Source organism: Cervus elaphus, chromosome 5 (assembly GCF_910594005.1).
Source record: "Cervus elaphus chromosome 5, mCerEla1.1, whole genome shotgun sequence".
NCBI lineage: Eukaryota > Metazoa > Chordata > Mammalia > Artiodactyla > Cervidae > Cervus > Cervus elaphus.
This window is the reverse complement of record NC_057819.1, coordinates 19,659,618-19,678,207: the sequence shown is the minus strand read 5'-3', so window position 1 is coordinate 19,678,207 and position 18,590 is coordinate 19,659,618. Positions and strand designations below refer to the sequence as shown.

Here is an 18,590-nt window from a genome sequence, read left to right as displayed (position 1 = left end):
TATTTATAGTAAAACAGTTCCAACTTGCTGCTTAGGTTTCATGTCTTTTATCACTATTACAAATTTAAGAAAAGCAACTCCAACAAGTTCTATGTGACAGAGCACCCTTACCTTCAAAAGCAACCAGGGTGAGGACAGTGGGGAGGAAGAGGAACTCAGCACAAATACTCACTTTGTACAAGAGAGTGGTGGCATTTCCCCTGATAAACATAACAGCTTTCTCTTTCAATTCCATAACAACGTGCCTGGATTTAACTAATGGGGCGTCTTCAAACAACTTCTAAAAAAAAGAAAAGAATCCTCAGGTCTATTTCTATGAGCACTTTGAAAACTCTTCTTAAATATTAAGGGAACTTTGAAAATTCACCATGATATGCAAACAGCACTGTCATTTAATCTATAATGACAGAAAGCTGGGATGTGAAGGGGAATTAACTGGGAAAGGACAAAAATAGAGCCTTTTAAAATACTCTGTACCTTTATTATAGTGTTGGTGGCAAGGTGAAAGTACATTGGTTGACATACTTAAAATACGTGCATTTTAATTTTGAAAGCTATACTTCAATAAAGTTGTTTTTTTAAAAAAAGAAAAACTGGCATTTAGTAAATATCAATAGAGTAGTAGAAATGAATGCAGTTCCTTCTGAGACCAGCTTCATAAGCAAGATATCAATAGATAGCTTGTCTTCTAGAGTCTTTTCATAATGTTGTCAGGTAATAATTATAATAGTTTGGGCCACAGTAAAAACAAAGAGCAGATGGACAATTTCCGATAAAATGCAAGCATACATTTTTGTAGATGTTCAACAGATGTTTCCTAAACCTGGCAAATAATCCATTTCCTTACTACAAAGCCAAATGGGAAAACATGGGCCCTCAATTCATGTAACAGTGCTTTTGTATCTATATTCTTGCAAACTGAAAGTATTTGTTCTTAAAATAATACCTTTTCGCTCAAACTGGCATTCATGAAGCTTGACATAGAGTGCTGAAGGCAGGTACCAAAGGAACCAACCACAAATTTTAGGGCCAGTTCCCACTGGCTAGATTCCTGAAGGTTCTGAAGCAAGGCAGAGATGGAATCAATAATAGGTAATATCAGGCTGTCTCCTGTGAAATGATAAAAAAGAATTTTACTTGAATAAAAGTATTTTAATCTTTAGATTTTTTTAAAAACAAACAAAATCATATTTAGAAACTGTTTTCAGGGACGGTCTACTTCTTCAATGCACATAATAGTCATAGAATTGGTTCTCAAAGTTAGTAAATGAGAGTTAACAAGAGGCCTGACTGAAACCGGAAAATAGCTAAGTACATGGGTATGGAGGTACTTTGATTTTAACTTGCTTATTCTGAGATGTGTTAAGTCATGAGTTGAAGAAAACCACTTCTCCACTTGGAAGACCAAAATGTAGAACAGATTCATAAAAGTTAACACTAGATAAACCAAACGACCCACTCTCCTGACTGTTTGGAAGAGTAACAATGTAAGAGTAGTAACTAAGAAACTACACTAAGGACATTGTATCAGGTTCATATTCAGGATTTCAAGAACTTTCTGTACTGGCAAATTTACAAAATTGAAACACAGTGGTTATACGTGTCTGATGCCAAATACCTTCACTGGTGAAGCAGTATGGTAAACTCGTAGAATCCAAGGGATATCTGTTGTTTTCTAGAAAAGAGAATAAACTCAATAACTCTTTTATAGAACACATAGTCCCAAGGATACTTTAATATTGTGCTCTTATCCAATAACGTCCTAAAGCAATCTGCTACTTAAAAAATGCAAGTATACATACAGACAAATACACAGAAAAATGTACATCCAGACCAAGAAACAGAACACTATGAGCTCCCAGAGGTCACCCCCTTGTCTCCTTCTGGTCAACCCCCCAAGAGTAACCACTATCCTCATTTCCAACAGCATGGCCTCCTTATAGCTTGTTCTTTATGTAAATGAAATCATACAATATGTATTTTTATTCCTTGCTTCATTTGCTCAGCAGTACGCCTACAATATGGAGAAGGGCATGGCAACCCACTCCAACATTCTTGCCTGGAGAATCCCATGGACAGAGGAGGCTGGCGGGCTATTGTCCATAGAGTCACACAGAGCAGGATACAACTGAAGCAACTTAGCACACATGCACTCATGCCTACAATTGATTCATCCATGTTACTGTGTGTAGCTCCAGTTCCAAACCCAGAAATACACAGGAAAAAGATATTACACAGATGAGATTTACCAGCCAGAGGTACAAGTGATGAAATCAACTCATAGATGACAGGGAGCACCATCTGTGACTCGAGAACTATTCCATCTTCACTGAAGAAGTCACAGTAAGACCACTCCTCATACGGATCTTTATGAGTTCCGAAAGAAGTCTAAATGTCAAAGAGTACAGAAAACACATAGATAAGGACACTGTGGGACACAGATACCCTCTTCACTGAGTAGAATCCAGAATCAGATCTATTAGAGCCAAATGTAATTTTAGCCAGACTATAAAGTTTGTTTCTTCTGGTCAAGGGCTTAAAATAATGCTGCTTTAAGTTAAATTGTTGCTCAGGGAATTTCCTGGCAGTCCAGTGGTCAGGATTAGGTGTGTTCACTGTGGGGGTCCGGGTACCATTCCTGGTCGGGGTGATCCCACAAACTGTGAGGTCAAAAAAAAAAATTGTTACTCTGGACAATGTCCAGAGATGCCATGTTTGAGGCCCCCTGTTTCAAAAAGAGTACAAATTAAAGCCAAAAAATGTGTGACTAGAAAAGAGAAGTGGTCTCATGATCTTAAGTAGTTCTCTGGCGCAGAGTAAGAAAATACAAGAGGTAGATTCAGTATTTTTCTAAACTATGCAAATAATTTAAGAGTGGTATATAATGGATTGGGCTGGGGTTTTGTTTAAGGAAAAGAAATTCAAAGCAATTTACTTTCATGAGAATTCCACAATCATCCATTTGACACTGTCTGGAAAGCTCTACTGCCATCAAAGTATATTTACAGAGTTCTAAGGCATCCAGCAAAAAATCTGAAAGTGGAGAAAAATCATTAAACTATTATTTCATGTGTTTAGAATAACAACAACAACAACAAATCTTTTTAATAATTACCATTCAAATTCTAAGACAGGCCACAAAGTAGAGAGAAAGGTTTTCACATAGCTTTGACTACCCTAAATAATACAGGTCAATATTTTTCTTAAGCTTGACTGGAAAGTAAGATCAGATATGGGGAGGCAAGGAATTTCACCATCCCCTGAAAGTGAGTATTGTCAACAGTCAGAAATGACATTGTTGGGACTTCCCTGGTGGTCCAGAGGCTAAGCCTCTGCACTCCCAATTCAGGGGGCCTGGGTTCGATCCCTGGTCAGAGAACTAGATCTCACATGCTGCAACTAAAGACCCCACATGTTACAACTAAGACCTGGCACAGCCAAATAGATAAATATTAAAAAAAAAAAAAAATGACACTGCTAACTTTGGAAATATTTTAAAATAGTAATCCCCACAGAGATTCAATTATAAGTGTCCCTTTGTGAAAGGGGGTAATGATCTCTCCATATCTCCACATGTCCAACTGTAAGGGGATAGCATTAGCTAGACAAAAATGGAATGAAGCAGAGAACATAGAACTATGTAGATTATAAATCTTGTCACCTGGACTGCAGATGGTGGCAGCCTGGCATGCAAGGTCGTGTATCTCGGAGGGAAGATTCAGACCCACAGGCACTGTCATTGGAACGCCACTGGCCAACATGTGACACAGCTTCTGACACATCAGGAACAGGAACTGCCCAGTGTCAGCGTTGCAGTGATATTTAAACAAGTCCCTTTGGAAGAAAGCAAGTATCACAAGTTAGAACACTCACATGGAAAGCAGAGGTGTTTGCCTTACTTAGATTAGTATATAATCACTAACAACATGTACATTGTCTTTAAATGTTTTCACAGTATACAGTGAAAACTTGCTTGGGGTACTGTTGTAGTACAAGAGGATCTACACTCAATGGCTCAGTTATCTGAACCATTCAGATACTTGGGGGGCGGTCAGTTACTAGACTTCTATGCCCCCTTTTTCTGACCCAGGTGACCAAGACAGGCTCTCAGGGTGAGAAACCAAGAATCATTTCTGTGGAAGTGAAAGGGTCACCAGCCCTACCTATCTTTTTAAATTTTTTATTGCTTGTTGAAAATAGGCTTATGGCTTTAAAAAAAAAATGCTGATTAAATTATAGCTGCTTTACAATGTTGTGTTAGTCTGTTGTGCAGCAAAGTGAATCAACTACACATATACACATACATATGTGTACATATATCCTCTTTTTGCTTTTTGGGATTTCCCTCCTGTTTAGGTCACCACAGAGCAGAGTTCCCTGTGCTAGACAGTAGGTTTCCACTAGCTATCTACTTCATACATAGCATCAACAGAATATATGTGTCATGTCCATCTCCCAATTCACCCCCTCTCCCCCAATCCCCTTGGTGTCCATATGTTTGCTCTCTACGTCTGTGTCTCTAGTTTTGCTTTGTAAATAAGATCATCTATACCAATTTTTTTCAGATTCCACATATATGTGTTAATATACGGTATTTGTTTTTCTCTTTCTGACTCACCACCAGCCCCATCCTTATCACCAAAGAAATAAATGAAGTTGGTGTTCCTTTCAGATGAGCTGTATGATCTGGGGACCAAGAACCCACCTGCATTTTCTCAATGCAGCTTCCACGTCCCCATCACTCAAGGCCCTCAAGGTCAGCTCGGCTTCTAGCTCTTGCCTGGACACCTGCAGGGTCAGAGCCTGTCGGTGCAGCTTGGACTCGGCGCTCAGTCTCTGCTCCTTGGCGGCCCGGGGCTCTGCTGGCCTCCGGGGTTTGTGTTTGGCCTGTGCAACTTGGTGAGCTTTAATGTGCTGCTCCCGGAGCTCTGCTACCAGGGAACTATTGCTGTAATCTTCAAATGAAAGAAAGACCTCAAAGTTCTCCTGCAGCAAGGCAAGCAAGACAAAGCCCCATGTCTATTCAGTTCATCCATGGTTGAACATCACTGGTGTGTCATGAACCTCTTTTTTCTCCCTTGTAAATTAAGAATTTAAGTCTCTATATTTCAAAAGTAACTTATATAAAGGTTGAGACAGGGGAAAATATTACTTTAACCCAGGGTTTTTCTACCTTCAGCACTGCTGAGTGTATTTGGCTCAGTAATTCTGTTGTAATTCTAAACCTACTGTAATTCTAAACCTAACCCTGAACAGAAGGAGAAAGGGGTTAAGTTTGTGCAATTCCACCCTGGCAGCTTGAAGAAGCCAGCTTTGCTCTTTTCTGTAATAACTCCTGGTTGGCTTCTAACTCCAGAACTAGGATTTATTTTTCCGACCCAATAAAAAAAGTCCTCCTGAAGCCCAAGGAAGGGCACCAAGAGGCAGTGGCAGTGAGGGAACGTTTTTCTTTGACACCACACTTTAGAGCAGGGTTTCTCTATCTGCCAGATAATTGTTTCCTGCAGAGGCTGTCTGGGTACAAGAGGTTGTTTAGCAGCATCCCTGGCCTCTCCCCACTACACCTGACACGAGGAATGTTCCACAAATAGTAGCATAACTAAACACAACTTTGCTTAGATCAAAACTGTTGCTTTAAAACATCTGCAATTTTCAAATTTAAGAAGAATGTGGAGAAGTTAACTCCTGGGTTAACTCCTAGAGAAGCTGACTCCAGGGTGCTTTAAATGACATCTCTTGTTTAAAATGGAAGGTCTCAAACTTTAGGGGTGCAGCACCTCTATATACTCTTTTAAAAATTATTGAGGGGGGCTTCCCCGGTGTCTCAGTGGTAAAGAATTTGCCTGCCAGTGCAGGTGACAGGTTCGATCCCTGGTTTGGGAAGATGCCATAGGCCGAGGAGCAACTAGGCCCAGGAACTACAACTACTGATGTCTGCATGCCTAAGAGCCCAACAATAGAAGCCACCACCATGAAAAGCCTGAGCACTGCAACTAGAGCGTACCCCCTGCTCTCTGAAACTAGAGAAAAGTCTGCACAGCAACAAAGACCCAGCATAACCAAAAAACAAAATAATTTTAAAAATTATTGAGGGCCTTCCCCCAAATTTTAATGAGATATTTATCAATATTTACTGTATTGGAAATTAAACAGAAAAATTTAAAATACATGAGCAAACAAAAATGCACATTCTATCAGCCTTTAGAGTGACGATGTTATCACAGCACGAAGCCTCTGAAAACCCTACTACTCTCATGACAGAATATGGATGGAAAGAACAAATCACTTTTTATTTTTGCTATAAATATAGTTTTAATATCAAGGACTCCCTGAGAGGATCTCAGAGACCCTTGGGATTCCATGGGCTATTCTTTGAGAAACTGCGATATAATAAATTGTGATAAATTATTTCTTCTTCCCACACTTCGAGATAAAACAGTTGAGAGTTAAATTTGCCAGTGTATTTACTTCAAGTTTTCACAAAGAGATCCTTGTATGTACTCCATTTCCTACTTATCGGTGAGCCCTGATAGCCTTTCTATTTACAAAGTCTTTTCACATTAGAAAGGACCTGGAGCCAAAATAAAGTTAATTTCAAATGTCACATCTGAAGACACTTAATCCGTTTAAAGTGAACAGAAATTAATTTTCAAGAAAAAGCAAATTGCCTAGGATGAAACTATATAGAAAAAAAGTAAAGACATTATGAAGTAGACAGTCATCTTTCGGACCAGTTTCTACATAAAATGTGCTGTCTTTCACAGTATTTTGAGAAGCTGTGGTTTCTGTTTCCTCCTCTGTTAAGGAGAATGGTAACAGTAACCTCTAGGGGGAGCTACTGTGACAATTACCACATGAGAAGCCCCTGGAATGATGTCTAGTACATGGTAAGAGCTGAGTAAGTGATGGCTACTGTTAGCCATCATTCAGGGTCACTGGAATTAAATAATCTATACAGATACCTTAAATCAAAATGATTTTTTAAAAAGGCATAAATGATTAATAGAATATAGTTTAAAAAGAGAGTTGTTATTTAGTCACTAAGTAGTGTCCAACTCTGCAACCCCATGGGCTGCAGCACGCCAGGCCTCTCTGTCCTTCACTATCTCTTGCAGTTTACTCAAGTTCGTGTCCGTTAAGTTAGTGATGTTATCTCATCCTCTGCCCTCTTCTCCTTTTGTCTTCAATTTTTCCCAGCATCGGGGTCTTTTCCAATGAGTCAGCTCTTTGTATCAGGTGGCCAAAGGAATGGAGCTTCAGCTTCAACATCAGTCCTTCCATTGAATATTCAGAGTTAATTTTCTTTAGGATTGACTGGTTTGATCTCCTTGCAGTCCAAGGGACTCTCAAGTCTTCTCTAGCATCACAAATTGAAAGCATCAATTCTTTGTCACTCAGCGTTCTTTACGGTCCAGCTCTCACATCTCTATATGACTACTGGAAAAACCTTAGCTTTGACCATATGAAGCTTTGTCAGAAAAGTGATGTCTCTGCTTTATAATATGCTGCTGAGGTTTCCAAGGAGCAACTGTCTTCTAATTTCATGGTCACAGTCACCATCCACAGTGATTTTGGAGCCCAAGAAAAGAAAATCTTTCACTGCTTCTGCTTTTCCCCCTTCTATCTACCATGAAGTGATGGGACCGGATACCATGATCTTAAGTTTTTTTTAATGCTGAATTTTAAGCCAGCTTTTTCACTGTCCTCTTTCACCTTCATCAAGAGACTCTTCAGTTCCTCTTTGCTTATATGCTGGTATTCGGGTCAAGAATCAACAAAACCTTACGTGGAACAACTGACTAGTTCAAAAAAGAGAACATTTCTTAAAAAGTTAAAACAACACAGAATTGCCATATGACTCAGCAATTCCTCTCCTGGGTATATTCCAAAGGAACTGAAAACAGGAACTTAATGGATATTTGTACATCCATGTGCAATGCAGCATTATTCACAACAGCCCCAGTGTGAAAACAAACTGAGTGGCCATCAAGAAATAAACAAAAATGTGACAGAGCTGTACAGTGGAATATTATTCAGAGGAGGGAAGGAAGTTCTATACATCCTACATAAATGAACTTTGAAAACATTATACTAAGCAAAAAATGTCAGGCACAAAAAGACAAATATTGTATGATTCCACTTATGTGAAATTTCTAGAACAGGCAAATTCATAGAGATAAAAAGTTGATTAGAGGTTACTGGGCGCTGCGGCAAGAGCGGAATGGGGAGTTATACTGCTGAATAGATGCAAAGCTTCTGCTTGAGGTGATAAAAAGCAGACAGTGACAGTTGTACAACACTGTGAATGCAGCCAACACCACTGAATTGTATATCGAAAAATGGTTAAAATGGCCAATTTTACATTGTAGTACTTTACCATGATTTAAACAATCAGTAATGCAGTACACCGAAAAAGTTACTGAATTATACATACACTTCAAATGGATGAGAAGTATGGTACGTGAATTATATCGCATTAAAGTTGCTTCCAAAAAGAAGAGACAGTGGTAAAGAATCTACCTGCCCAGTGCAGGAGACACAGGTTCAATCCCTGGTTCGGGAAGATCCCACAAGCCTGAGCACTGCAACTGGAGAGTAGAGAAAAACCCTGCACAGCAAGGAAGACTCAGCATAGCCATAAGTAAACGGATAAATAAAATTACTTTTTTTAAAAAGAGAGAAGGAAAACCAGTATATCCAAAGTTCCTGAAGGCTAGTGCAGAAAATCTTGAGGAACTGATCATTTATGTTAAATGCACTGATTAGTCAGGTAATAATGTTCAACATGGCTTAACTTACCTGTAAGCTAGCAACAGTTTTAAATTGTTTCAAGGTTTCTTCCCATTCATCCTTCTTCTGCAGATTGTCTGTAATTCAATTTTTTAAAGTTATAGAAGACATCCAAATACTGATATTATCAGAATTTTTAAAAGCTAAAATTTTAATTCACTCTGTTTTTCTCAAATCTTCAGTTCTTTTCAGATTCTGATAGAAGACAATTTAAGTAAACACAAAAAGAAATCTAGTGAGGGAGGTTCAAGAGGGAGGGGACATAAGTTAACCTATGGCTGATTCATGGTGATGTATGGCAGAAACCATACAACATTTAAAGCAATTGTCCTTCAATTAAAAAAAAAAGAGAAATCTAAGTATTCTCTTTGAAAGTAGAAAAGAGAAGTTTTTTGGTTACATGAGAAATGGCAATTTTTCTGAAATAAATTCTAGACTTTTTTTCCCCCAAGAGAGTTACTTTGGTAACTATTTGTCTGTTCTAGCTTTTCTTGTTGGAAATAGTACATTTATTTTTTCAAAAACTTTGGCCACACCTCAAGGCATATAAGACCTTAGTTCCCTGACTGGGGATCAAACTCAAGCCCTCTCTTCAAAGAAGGTAGAGTCTTAATCACTGGCTTGGTGGGGAAGTCCCTTGCTAACTGTTTTAAGTTCAAGGTTAAATGGTTTTTTCCTCAGTCATAATCAAATGATAAGTGAGCAATGCGAGTAAACAGTGCAAGGCACCTGAGAAATCTAGCCTGGCACTAAACAGTCACTGAAATATATACAAATGATGAGCTACTCTTAGATGCTTCTGTTCTTACACTGCTAACCAAAAGAATAAGGCAAGCAAGGCTTTTCCTGAAGAAAAATGTGTGGGATCAAACAAGACAATCAGGGGATTTCATTGGTGGTCCAGTGGCTAAGATTCCACACTCCCAATGCAGGGAGCCCGGGTTCAGTCCCTAGTCAGGAAACTAGATCCCACATGCTGCAAAAAGAGCTGGCGCAGTCAAATAAATAAATATTACAAACAAACAAACAAAAACATACAGTCAGAGCCAAGCAAAACAGACACAATCAGAGCCTGTGCATCAGTATGGCAGATGTCACTGATACCTGCTCCTGAAAAGGACTGGTTTTAGAACTAAACCAAAGTGAGGGAACAGAAATGGAAACTACCTTTGTGAATGTTGCAAAGTATTTTAAGAATGTCTACTGATGTCTTCGCTACAGACAGTCTCCAGGCCTTGTCCTAAAAAGAGAAACGCAAAATGAAGTCCATTTCTTGTATCTGCCATTGTACAGGCAGTGCATATATAGACAAATACATACAAAGCACAGAATCAGAATAAATAACAGAAATGGCTGAACAGTCGAAAGGTCAGTGTTATAGGGAGTTGGGCAGTCAAGGAAAGGATGATAAATGAATACTAAATATGAAAAATAACTAATGGAGTCTTGGATGTATGGATACCACAGAATATGCAAATCTCCCACATCACCTTTCAGTCACACTATAATTAACAAGCATTTGGATTTTGTTTGTTTTAATAGCATATACTTATTATTTGAGAAAACATCTGGAAAAAGATCTCTGGAAAAGTTAAAAAGAACTGAACTTGTTTAGTATAGAAATCAGAAGTCTAAGAAATAAGACTCCTCAAGACCAAAAAAGAAAAAAAACCTTTTTTTTTTTTAAGACAAGAAAGACCACCAACAGGGAAAAGCTTTAATTTAAAGAGATGATATATGTTAAAGGCTTAGTAAGGGTTGGGTTCACATGAAGTACTCAAACACTTCGATCATGGGTTGTAGTTGAAGCTGGTGATTGAGAATACAGACGATTATCAGAGTTTGAAATGAGGCACTGCCACGTTTCAAATACCCTTGGGAAAGCCTCTAATGTTAAAATTTTAGTTTCTAAACTCAATCAGTAAGGAGCTAACAACAGGGCCTCCTTCACAACTATGTTCACTGCTTTACGGTGAGGAAGAAATGGATAATCCATTTAAAGTACTTTAACACTTCGTGAACAATAAGAGGATAATAAATTTTAGGTGTTTAAAAAATTCATTTCTCTAAAGGTAAAAAATGACTGAAGTGGAGACTCCCTGGTGGTGGAGAGGCTAAGACTCTATGCTCCCAATGCAGGGGGCTTGGGTTCGATCCCTGGTCAGGGAACTAAATCCCACATACCGCAACTAAGACCAGGAGCAGCCCCCACCTCTAAAGAAAAATGGCTGCAATGGGAGAAAAAAAAAGAAAAAAACTCAAGTGAACCACTGAGAGAGACTGGGGAGTAAGTATCTCCAAAGGTTTAAAAAACTCAACTCCCCTGGATAAATTAGGTTTTTGGTCCGTTATCTGTCTATCGCGAATTGGCTTTCTGGTAGCTGCTTCTAAATTTCAAGGTTCTGTTCTCAGATTAGTTATACATTATTTCTGTGGCTGACTTTACTTGAGAGTAATGACTATGCCCCATGCAATGTAAAACACTGTTTACACTTGAAGGTGTTAGGGAAAACTCTATGTCCAACAGGTGCTTCAATTATTCCTGCTGATCAGCAGATCCTAGATTACTCAGTGTGGGGGCAGAGGCACTGCTCCAAGGCAGCCATATTTGTTTTTTCTTTCTATATGATAAGTTTTCGACATAGTAAACAGGAATTTTCATATTATGCCACTGTAGCAGTGAGAAGGACAAACACGCTTACTGTGAGTCTGTCTTTTCTATCCTATTGATAAATAGCCATCAAAACTAGATTTATCTTCGTTTTATGTAGTAGAAATCTTACCTCATTAGAAGTATCTGGTTCTTCCTGTAACGCCAGTCGTGCCCATATGATTACTCTTTCTGCAGTTTTCTTAGCTTCAGCAGGAGGCAAAGACTTCAACAGAAGGACACAGTCTTCACCCTACAATCAGAGTTTGAAAGGAAGAAAAAGCAGCTGGTACTGGCAAGGAATGATTTGGATTTACCTCTTAACTTTATTATTTAGAGATGAAATGACATCATTTTGAAAAACAGATTATGATTCCATGGTTTAAAAATCTGAAAATTCTGTTTCAGATGGCAGAAACAAAAAGATTAAATTAAAATACTATCCTCTGTACTTTGTAATTCTTGCGTATACCTAATAGTTTTAGAATTATATAAAGACACTTAAAAATACAAAAATAAAACCTACGTCCTATTCTGGGAACAAAGGGTCCTATAGCATATATAAAAACATGAGCTAAATTTTGTTAACTACCAAAGACTATGAAAGCTCTTTAGGTACTCACAAAATACTTTAAAGAAAAAAAAAAAACAAACCTATAGATAGAGGCCAATCTAATGCCTAATGTTAGTATAACTTTATTTTATGCTTGTCTATTTGTATAATTTGATAGTTAAATCTTTAAAAACTCAAAACAAAGAAACCATTTAGGGATAAAAGTAAGAATGATATAAAACTTTCACCTGTTCTCTATCAATCAGGTCAATAATTCTTAGACTGTAGATTTCATCTTTAGGCAACATATATGCTTCAGCCACCTTCAAAGCATCTTCTAAAGAAGATGGGACATCTTGTTTGAGAATGTATCTGACCACCCTCTGAAATAGAGACGATTCATATTTCTTTGTTATGAAATCTCACAGAGAAGCCAGAAATCATGTTTATGCAATTAAACAATGTAGCAAAAACTAAACTGTATGAAGAATTAAAACACAATTTATATTTTGAATTTAATGACAATCCTTTCACCTTTTTTTGTTACCCTTAGCTTCATCGAGGTTTAATTGATAAGTAAAAATTATATATATTTAAGGTACACACTGGAGAAGGAAATGGCAACCCACTCCAGCACTCTTGCCTGGAGAATCCCATGGAGGGAAGAGCCTGGTAGGCTACAGTCCATGGGTAGTAAAGAGTCGGACACGACTGAGCGACTTCACTTCCTAAGGTACACAACATTATGATGTAATCTGCTTCTTTAATTCCTTAATTTATGATCTGCTGTCTTTACTGTTTTAATAACCAATCAAACACTCTGTTAACATCCTATCTAACAAAAGTAAAGTAGTGAAGAACCTAGGTATATGAATCTTTAAGAATGTAAAACCCGGTCACATTTCCCATGGTGTTCTAGAAGTGGAACAAAGGTGTTAAAAGATTCAATTATTGGACTTACCATTATTTCCTTGTTTAAGAGATTCACCTCCCTTATTCCATAGCCTCGTAAAAGTTTTTTCATCTCCATTAGTTTGTAACTTTCCTGTAATAGCTTGACCCTAAAAGTAAATTTATTGATATTAACACAGACTGTCTTTGTTATGAAATACTAAGAGACACAGTAAAGGATAGAAAAACATGTTAATTTCAACTCAAAACATAGTTTATCCAACACCAAAAACTGGGTCAGGAGACTGTAATCTTACTTGGGATGGTCCATCTCTAGGTGCTGTTTCACCAGCTGCTCCACAGCTGCACTCCAGGGGACCACTGCGGCATACATTATCTTGAGCACAGCATCAAATATGAGCTACAAAGACACACACACACCAACATTGCATAGCCCTCGGACTCACGTCTCATGCAAATTAATGATGCTGCCCAATCTATAGCAGGGGCCTTGCCATCTACTGTATGGAAACAAGAATATTTCACCCTTCTGACAGCAAAACCATGTATTTCTTCCAATATTCACACATATTAAGTCATATAGCTCTATTATTTTCTATAGTCTCTGTGTTTAAAAATGTTTTTATGATTTTATTCACATTTTACAATAATGACTAAAAACAGTGTGAAGTCAAAATAGAGGTATATGATAAATATGTTAAAAACTGTATGTTTGTGAGACCATAGAAACGCTGGAAATACATGCATTCAAATGTCCATGTGGTATTTCTGCAGGTGGGAATGAGAAGACTTTTCATGAGAAAAAAGAATCATGGGTGATTGTGACTTTATTTTCTTTTTATTCTTTTTTTCCTTTTATACAAATTCTTCCTAACAAATATGTATTGCTTTTTCTTGGTTTTGCTTTTTAATATTTATTTTTTTCAAACTTTAAACTTTTTATTTTGTACTAGGGAATGTAGCCAATTAACAATGTTGTGGCAGTTTAAGGTGAACAGCAAAAACTATCTGCTGCTTTTGTGACCAGGAAAAAAACTTTTAAGAAAGGATGCAATACTCAAAAGCAAAACCTGTATGACCACGATTTACTTACATCTGTGTCAGACAAACATCCTATTACTGCCATGGCTTTTGCTTCCCAGGCTGTATCAAAGAGTGAGGTGACCTTTGAACTACATCTCTTCAGTAAATCCTACAATGAGACAAACATTTTGTTTAAATTTAAAACTCACTAGAAAACAAAGAAACAAAAACCAACCCCCCCCCCCACAAATAAATACAAATAAATAGCTTTTATAGACATGTAAAAAACCAAAAACTTCTACTTAGCCATGAATGATGAACGACGGTCAACAGTGCAAAATTGCCAAAACCTTGGTCTTCGGTTTTACATGGCACAGAAAACTTTGTTCATACTTCTATTATTTCACAACAACCATTTGGAGAAAGTCTTAATATTATCCCATTGTGTCAAGGTTACCACTCAATTAGCAGCAGAGTTAATTCACATTCTTAACAACACAATATGCTGCACAGATCCTAATGGTAGGTATCCACATTCCTCAGAGTTAAACATTCAATACGATGACAAACCGCACAGATCCAGGAAAAAAGAAATTACCTCTATGTACAAAAGGAGAAGTTCCTCCTCCTGTAAGTCATGTTCATGCATGTAAACTCTTATAAATTTCTGGAAGATGGAAGGAATAAGCTCAGGGGCCAGCACTTTATCGAACATTCGGAATACAATGGTGGTTGTATCCTCCTGGATGTCAAAATAAAGATGGCATAAATGCAAACTGTAGCCATGTTGACTGTGGTAAAATAATTCTGGTAAATCTAGACTTTTACCTACCTTCTCAAAATCAGAGAGGGCCAATTTGCAGTTGTATTTCCTATGCAGTGTGATTAACTCTCGAAGGTTATTTACCAAAGTCCTTAACTGACATACTTCCTCCATGTTTTGATTATCCTTATAAAACAAAAGTGTTGAAGTTGTTATGGATATGAAACAAAAGCATGAGGGAAACACAATTAAGAGGAAACCTATAACTTATGCCTTTAAATTTTGTATAAGTTTAACTAAAATTAACTAGTACAAATTAACAGACCAGAATCTAATAGAAATCTGAAATTTTTCTTTCCTAAAAAATAGGAAAAACTATTAATACACTGTAAATTTTTTCAGAACCCCAAATATACTCAGGTACACGATCATCATTTAGATGGTCCTCAATGTTCCAACCATATAGATATAAAGCTATACATTAAAATCAGATATAAAGCTATGACATTTCCTAAAGCTATATACAAGAAACAGAATTTTCAATTGATAAAAGGCAATTAGGGAAAAGAGGAAGAGGAAAAGCCCTCTTGTGGAAAAACATATATAATAATCAATATACTTTATACATTATAACATAAAGATTATATGATATCAATATACTGCTTGCAAACTATAGAAAAAATTCTTATTTTATTCTTAATAGTATATAATCACTAAATGTAAATAATAACAAGAAACTGTTATATCAGAAAGTAGGAGGAAATTTATTGATATTATCTATTTGGGGGCTCCAGAAACTTAAGGAATAAGTGTAATTTCATAATGCACATATGTTCCAAAAAGTCATACCTTCTGGTCCTTAAGTACTTTATAATATTGAGATGTCTCAATGTTAGCTTATAAACTAAATTATGGTACTCCAATAAACATTTTTTAAAATATAAGAATGTACTTTTTTTTAAATATAATCAATGCTTTCTAGTTTTCAGAAATATGAAGGAGAAAATAAATAAACTTAAGAAATTTAGAAGCCAAATAATAAATTTAGTTCATTAACCTCAAACTAACACTATATGTGACATCAATATTCCTGCTCTCAGTTCTCTTTCTAGCATCACTATTTTTTTTTGGTCAGTCAGAAGTTCGAGACTTTTTTCAATTTGATTTTTTAAAAAATTATTTGATTCTTAAGCCATTATGACTGTTGGAATGTCTAAGGCATTCAAAACTAGAAGCAGTTTACCAGTTTAAATAAAAATAAACCTGATTGATAGCGCCTTTAAAAACTAATCCTAATGAATTATTAAGTTTTGCCCTTTTAAAGGGCTATGAAATGCTACTAACGCATAAAATCCCAATTAGACTACTTAGGAGTATGTTTATATATTGTTTCCCTTTGGTTCAATAAAGGAAAATAGTGCATTAGGACAGGCTGAAGTTGTGACAGAAACGTCATGAAGAAATAAAGCTAATTTTCCTTTTAGTGGATTGTCAAAGTACACAACAAAAGAATACACAGAAAGAAAACTTAAGAGGCAGATATGTCTAAATACAGAGACAAACTCTTAAATATAAATTAAATATTTTTAAATTGGGCTTCCCTGGTGGCTCAGATGGTAAAGAATCAAATGTTTTATTACTAAAAATTTCTTTTTCATATCATACCAAGGAACTCCAACTCCAAGAGGATGTCAATCCCAGCTCATCTGGTTTTTCTGCTGTAAAAAATACCTCTGCCAGTTGAAGCCCATTTTCTGGCCAGTTTGCCTTTAAAAAATATTAGAGACATTAAAAGTAATGTTTTTATTTTTAAAATAAAATGGGGAGTATTTGAAATGTCTCTTTAGTCCTAATTAAACTGGTATTACCTTATCAGTTAATTCAAGGTTCCTGGCTGCTTGCTCCAACCATTTTGCAAGAATTTTCTGAAATAGATACATCATATAAAGTACAAATAGATAATCATTGAAATCATTCAAAACCTCCATGATAATCTTTCAAAAGAGATACTAAAATGAACTACCTGGTGTTAGCATGACTTAATCTTTAAGAATATAAAATAAAAAATAAAACTGAATCATCCAGAGTGGAAACACTGACAGCAACTTACCTGTCCTTTAGGTACAGTCTTTCTCACAAATGGGACCACATCATTTTTAAGCCATGGACAAAGTTTTTGCAGACAGACTGGTGTAGAAATTGAGTTGAGCAAGTTCTCAAGCATTTTCACATCAAATCTGCTTTCAAAGTTTGCCTAAATCATACAGAGTGAGAAACTAAGATTTATCTGATAAATTTAAACTGAGAGCCTCCCAAGAGGGAAAGACATTAGGAAGTCATTTCAAGAAATGTTCTACTGATTTAATAGTGACCCTTAAAGCAAATGATTTGAGTTGGTAGCTAAATTCCATGAAACTTCATGGCAGCAAGTACGAGTTAATAAATCAAGGCAGAGGAACTGGCAGAGATGCCATTCTAACGAAAACTTAACTGAAGGTGAAAGCATAAACCCTAACAAGCATGTGTCTTTAACAGTGTCACACCAAGATCCTGTTCTTCGGACCTAATATCCTATATCACTATTCAGGTGATTCAGAGCAGCAACTGTAAGAGGCAACACTTTACCACCATCTGAGCTGCAATAGGACTACCCTCTCCACCATTAACACAGAAGGTGTGAATAAACTGTGTCAATAAACTGTTTAATAGAATGTTACCTCTTGAGCTAAGTTTAGGAGCTAACTAGGCTCTGAACTGGGCTTCCCTGGTGGCTCAGAAGTTAAAGCGTCTGCCTGCAATGTGGGAGACCTGGGTTCGATCCCTGGGTTGGGAAGATCCCCTGGAGAAGGAAATGGCAACCCACTCTAGTATTCTTGCCTGGAGAACCCCATGGACAGAAGAGCCTGGTGGGCTACAGTCCATGGGGTCACAAAGAGTCAGACACAACTGAGCCACTTTACTTCACTTCACTTCTTCAGGTTCTGAATGATAAGACAACATAAGTTCCTATTTTATCGTCATAATATTTCCTCTGAGTTAATATTAATATCATCAGAGGACAGTTCTATTTTATCAAACAATCTGAAAACACCCCATTGCCCAGTCACTCCTGCCACCTCATTTGTTTCCAACACTGATTAAATCACATCTCTGCTGCTGCTGCTAAGTCACTTCAGTCGTGTCTGACTCTGTGCAGCCCCATAGATGGCAGCCCACCAGGTTCCCCCGTCCCTGGGATTTTCCAGGCAAGAACACTGGAGTGGGTTGCCATTTCCTTCTCCAATGCATGAAAGTGAAAAATGAAAGTGAAGTCACTCAGTCGTGTCCGACTCTTAGCGACCCAATGGATTGCAGCCTACCAGGCTCCTCCGTCCATGGGATTTTCCAGGCTAGAGTACTGGAGTGGGTTGCCATTGCCTTCTTCGAATCACATCTCTAGGGAACTATAAAGCCATTCAGAAAAAAATGCAAAAGAAATTACCCGATGTCTCAGCCAGAGGTACTGTGCACAAAAAAGGTTTCCTTCTCTTAGCTGTAAAAAAATATCCTTAAGGTCATCTTCATTATTCAGAAATTCAATCCAAGAACTACCACTGCAAAGTCAAAGAGAGGAAGGAAGCTAATAGTTTAAAAATATATATTAAGGTTATACAAGTGAATATCATTATGCATTTTAACTAGTTTTTTTCTCAAAGAGTTAAAAAAAAATACCAAAGATTGTACAGTTAGTCTCTTCTTATCCAGACCTATAAACTCCTGTATTCCCCTCCTCCAGAAGGCATAGCTCTTCTTGTAGGGCCTTTCTGAAATAATCACTACATATTCAAGCAACCATTTTTAATTTTAAATGAACGATTTCAATGAATTTTTAATACATACTGTTTATACTTGAAAAAATT

The 18,590-nt window shown here is 37.0% G+C and overlaps 1 protein-coding gene across 2 annotated transcripts in view; it reads right to left on the bottom strand.

Moving 5' to 3' along the window:
* Positions 1-18,590, bottom strand: part of KNTC1 (kinetochore associated 1) — a 73,099-nt gene that overhangs the window by 26,453 nt on the left and 28,056 nt on the right. For both annotated transcript variants that reach the window (XM_043901961.1, XM_043901962.1), the window contains exons 21-40: positions 18,173-18,284; positions 16,802-16,945; positions 16,560-16,616; positions 16,357-16,458; positions 14,761-14,877; positions 14,527-14,670; positions 13,999-14,097; positions 13,202-13,305; positions 12,955-13,054; positions 12,242-12,376; positions 11,574-11,693; positions 9,958-10,030; positions 8,800-8,867; positions 4,706-4,986; positions 3,662-3,834; positions 2,936-3,033; positions 2,250-2,388; positions 1,619-1,675; positions 947-1,110; positions 173-280 (exon numbers count right to left, since the gene is read on the bottom strand). In XM_043901961.1, coding sequence (XP_043757896.1) covers positions 173-280; positions 947-1,110; positions 1,619-1,675; positions 2,250-2,388; positions 2,936-3,033; positions 3,662-3,834; positions 4,706-4,986; positions 8,800-8,867; positions 9,958-10,030; positions 11,574-11,693; positions 12,242-12,376; positions 12,955-13,054; positions 13,202-13,305; positions 13,999-14,097; positions 14,527-14,670; positions 14,761-14,877; positions 16,357-16,458; positions 16,560-16,616; positions 16,802-16,945; positions 18,173-18,284 — 2,395 coding nt within the window. The remainder of the gene's footprint in view (positions 1-172; positions 281-946; positions 1,111-1,618; positions 1,676-2,249; positions 2,389-2,935; positions 3,034-3,661; positions 3,835-4,705; positions 4,987-8,799; positions 8,868-9,957; positions 10,031-11,573; positions 11,694-12,241; positions 12,377-12,954; positions 13,055-13,201; positions 13,306-13,998; positions 14,098-14,526; positions 14,671-14,760; positions 14,878-16,356; positions 16,459-16,559; positions 16,617-16,801; positions 16,946-18,172; positions 18,285-18,590) is intronic.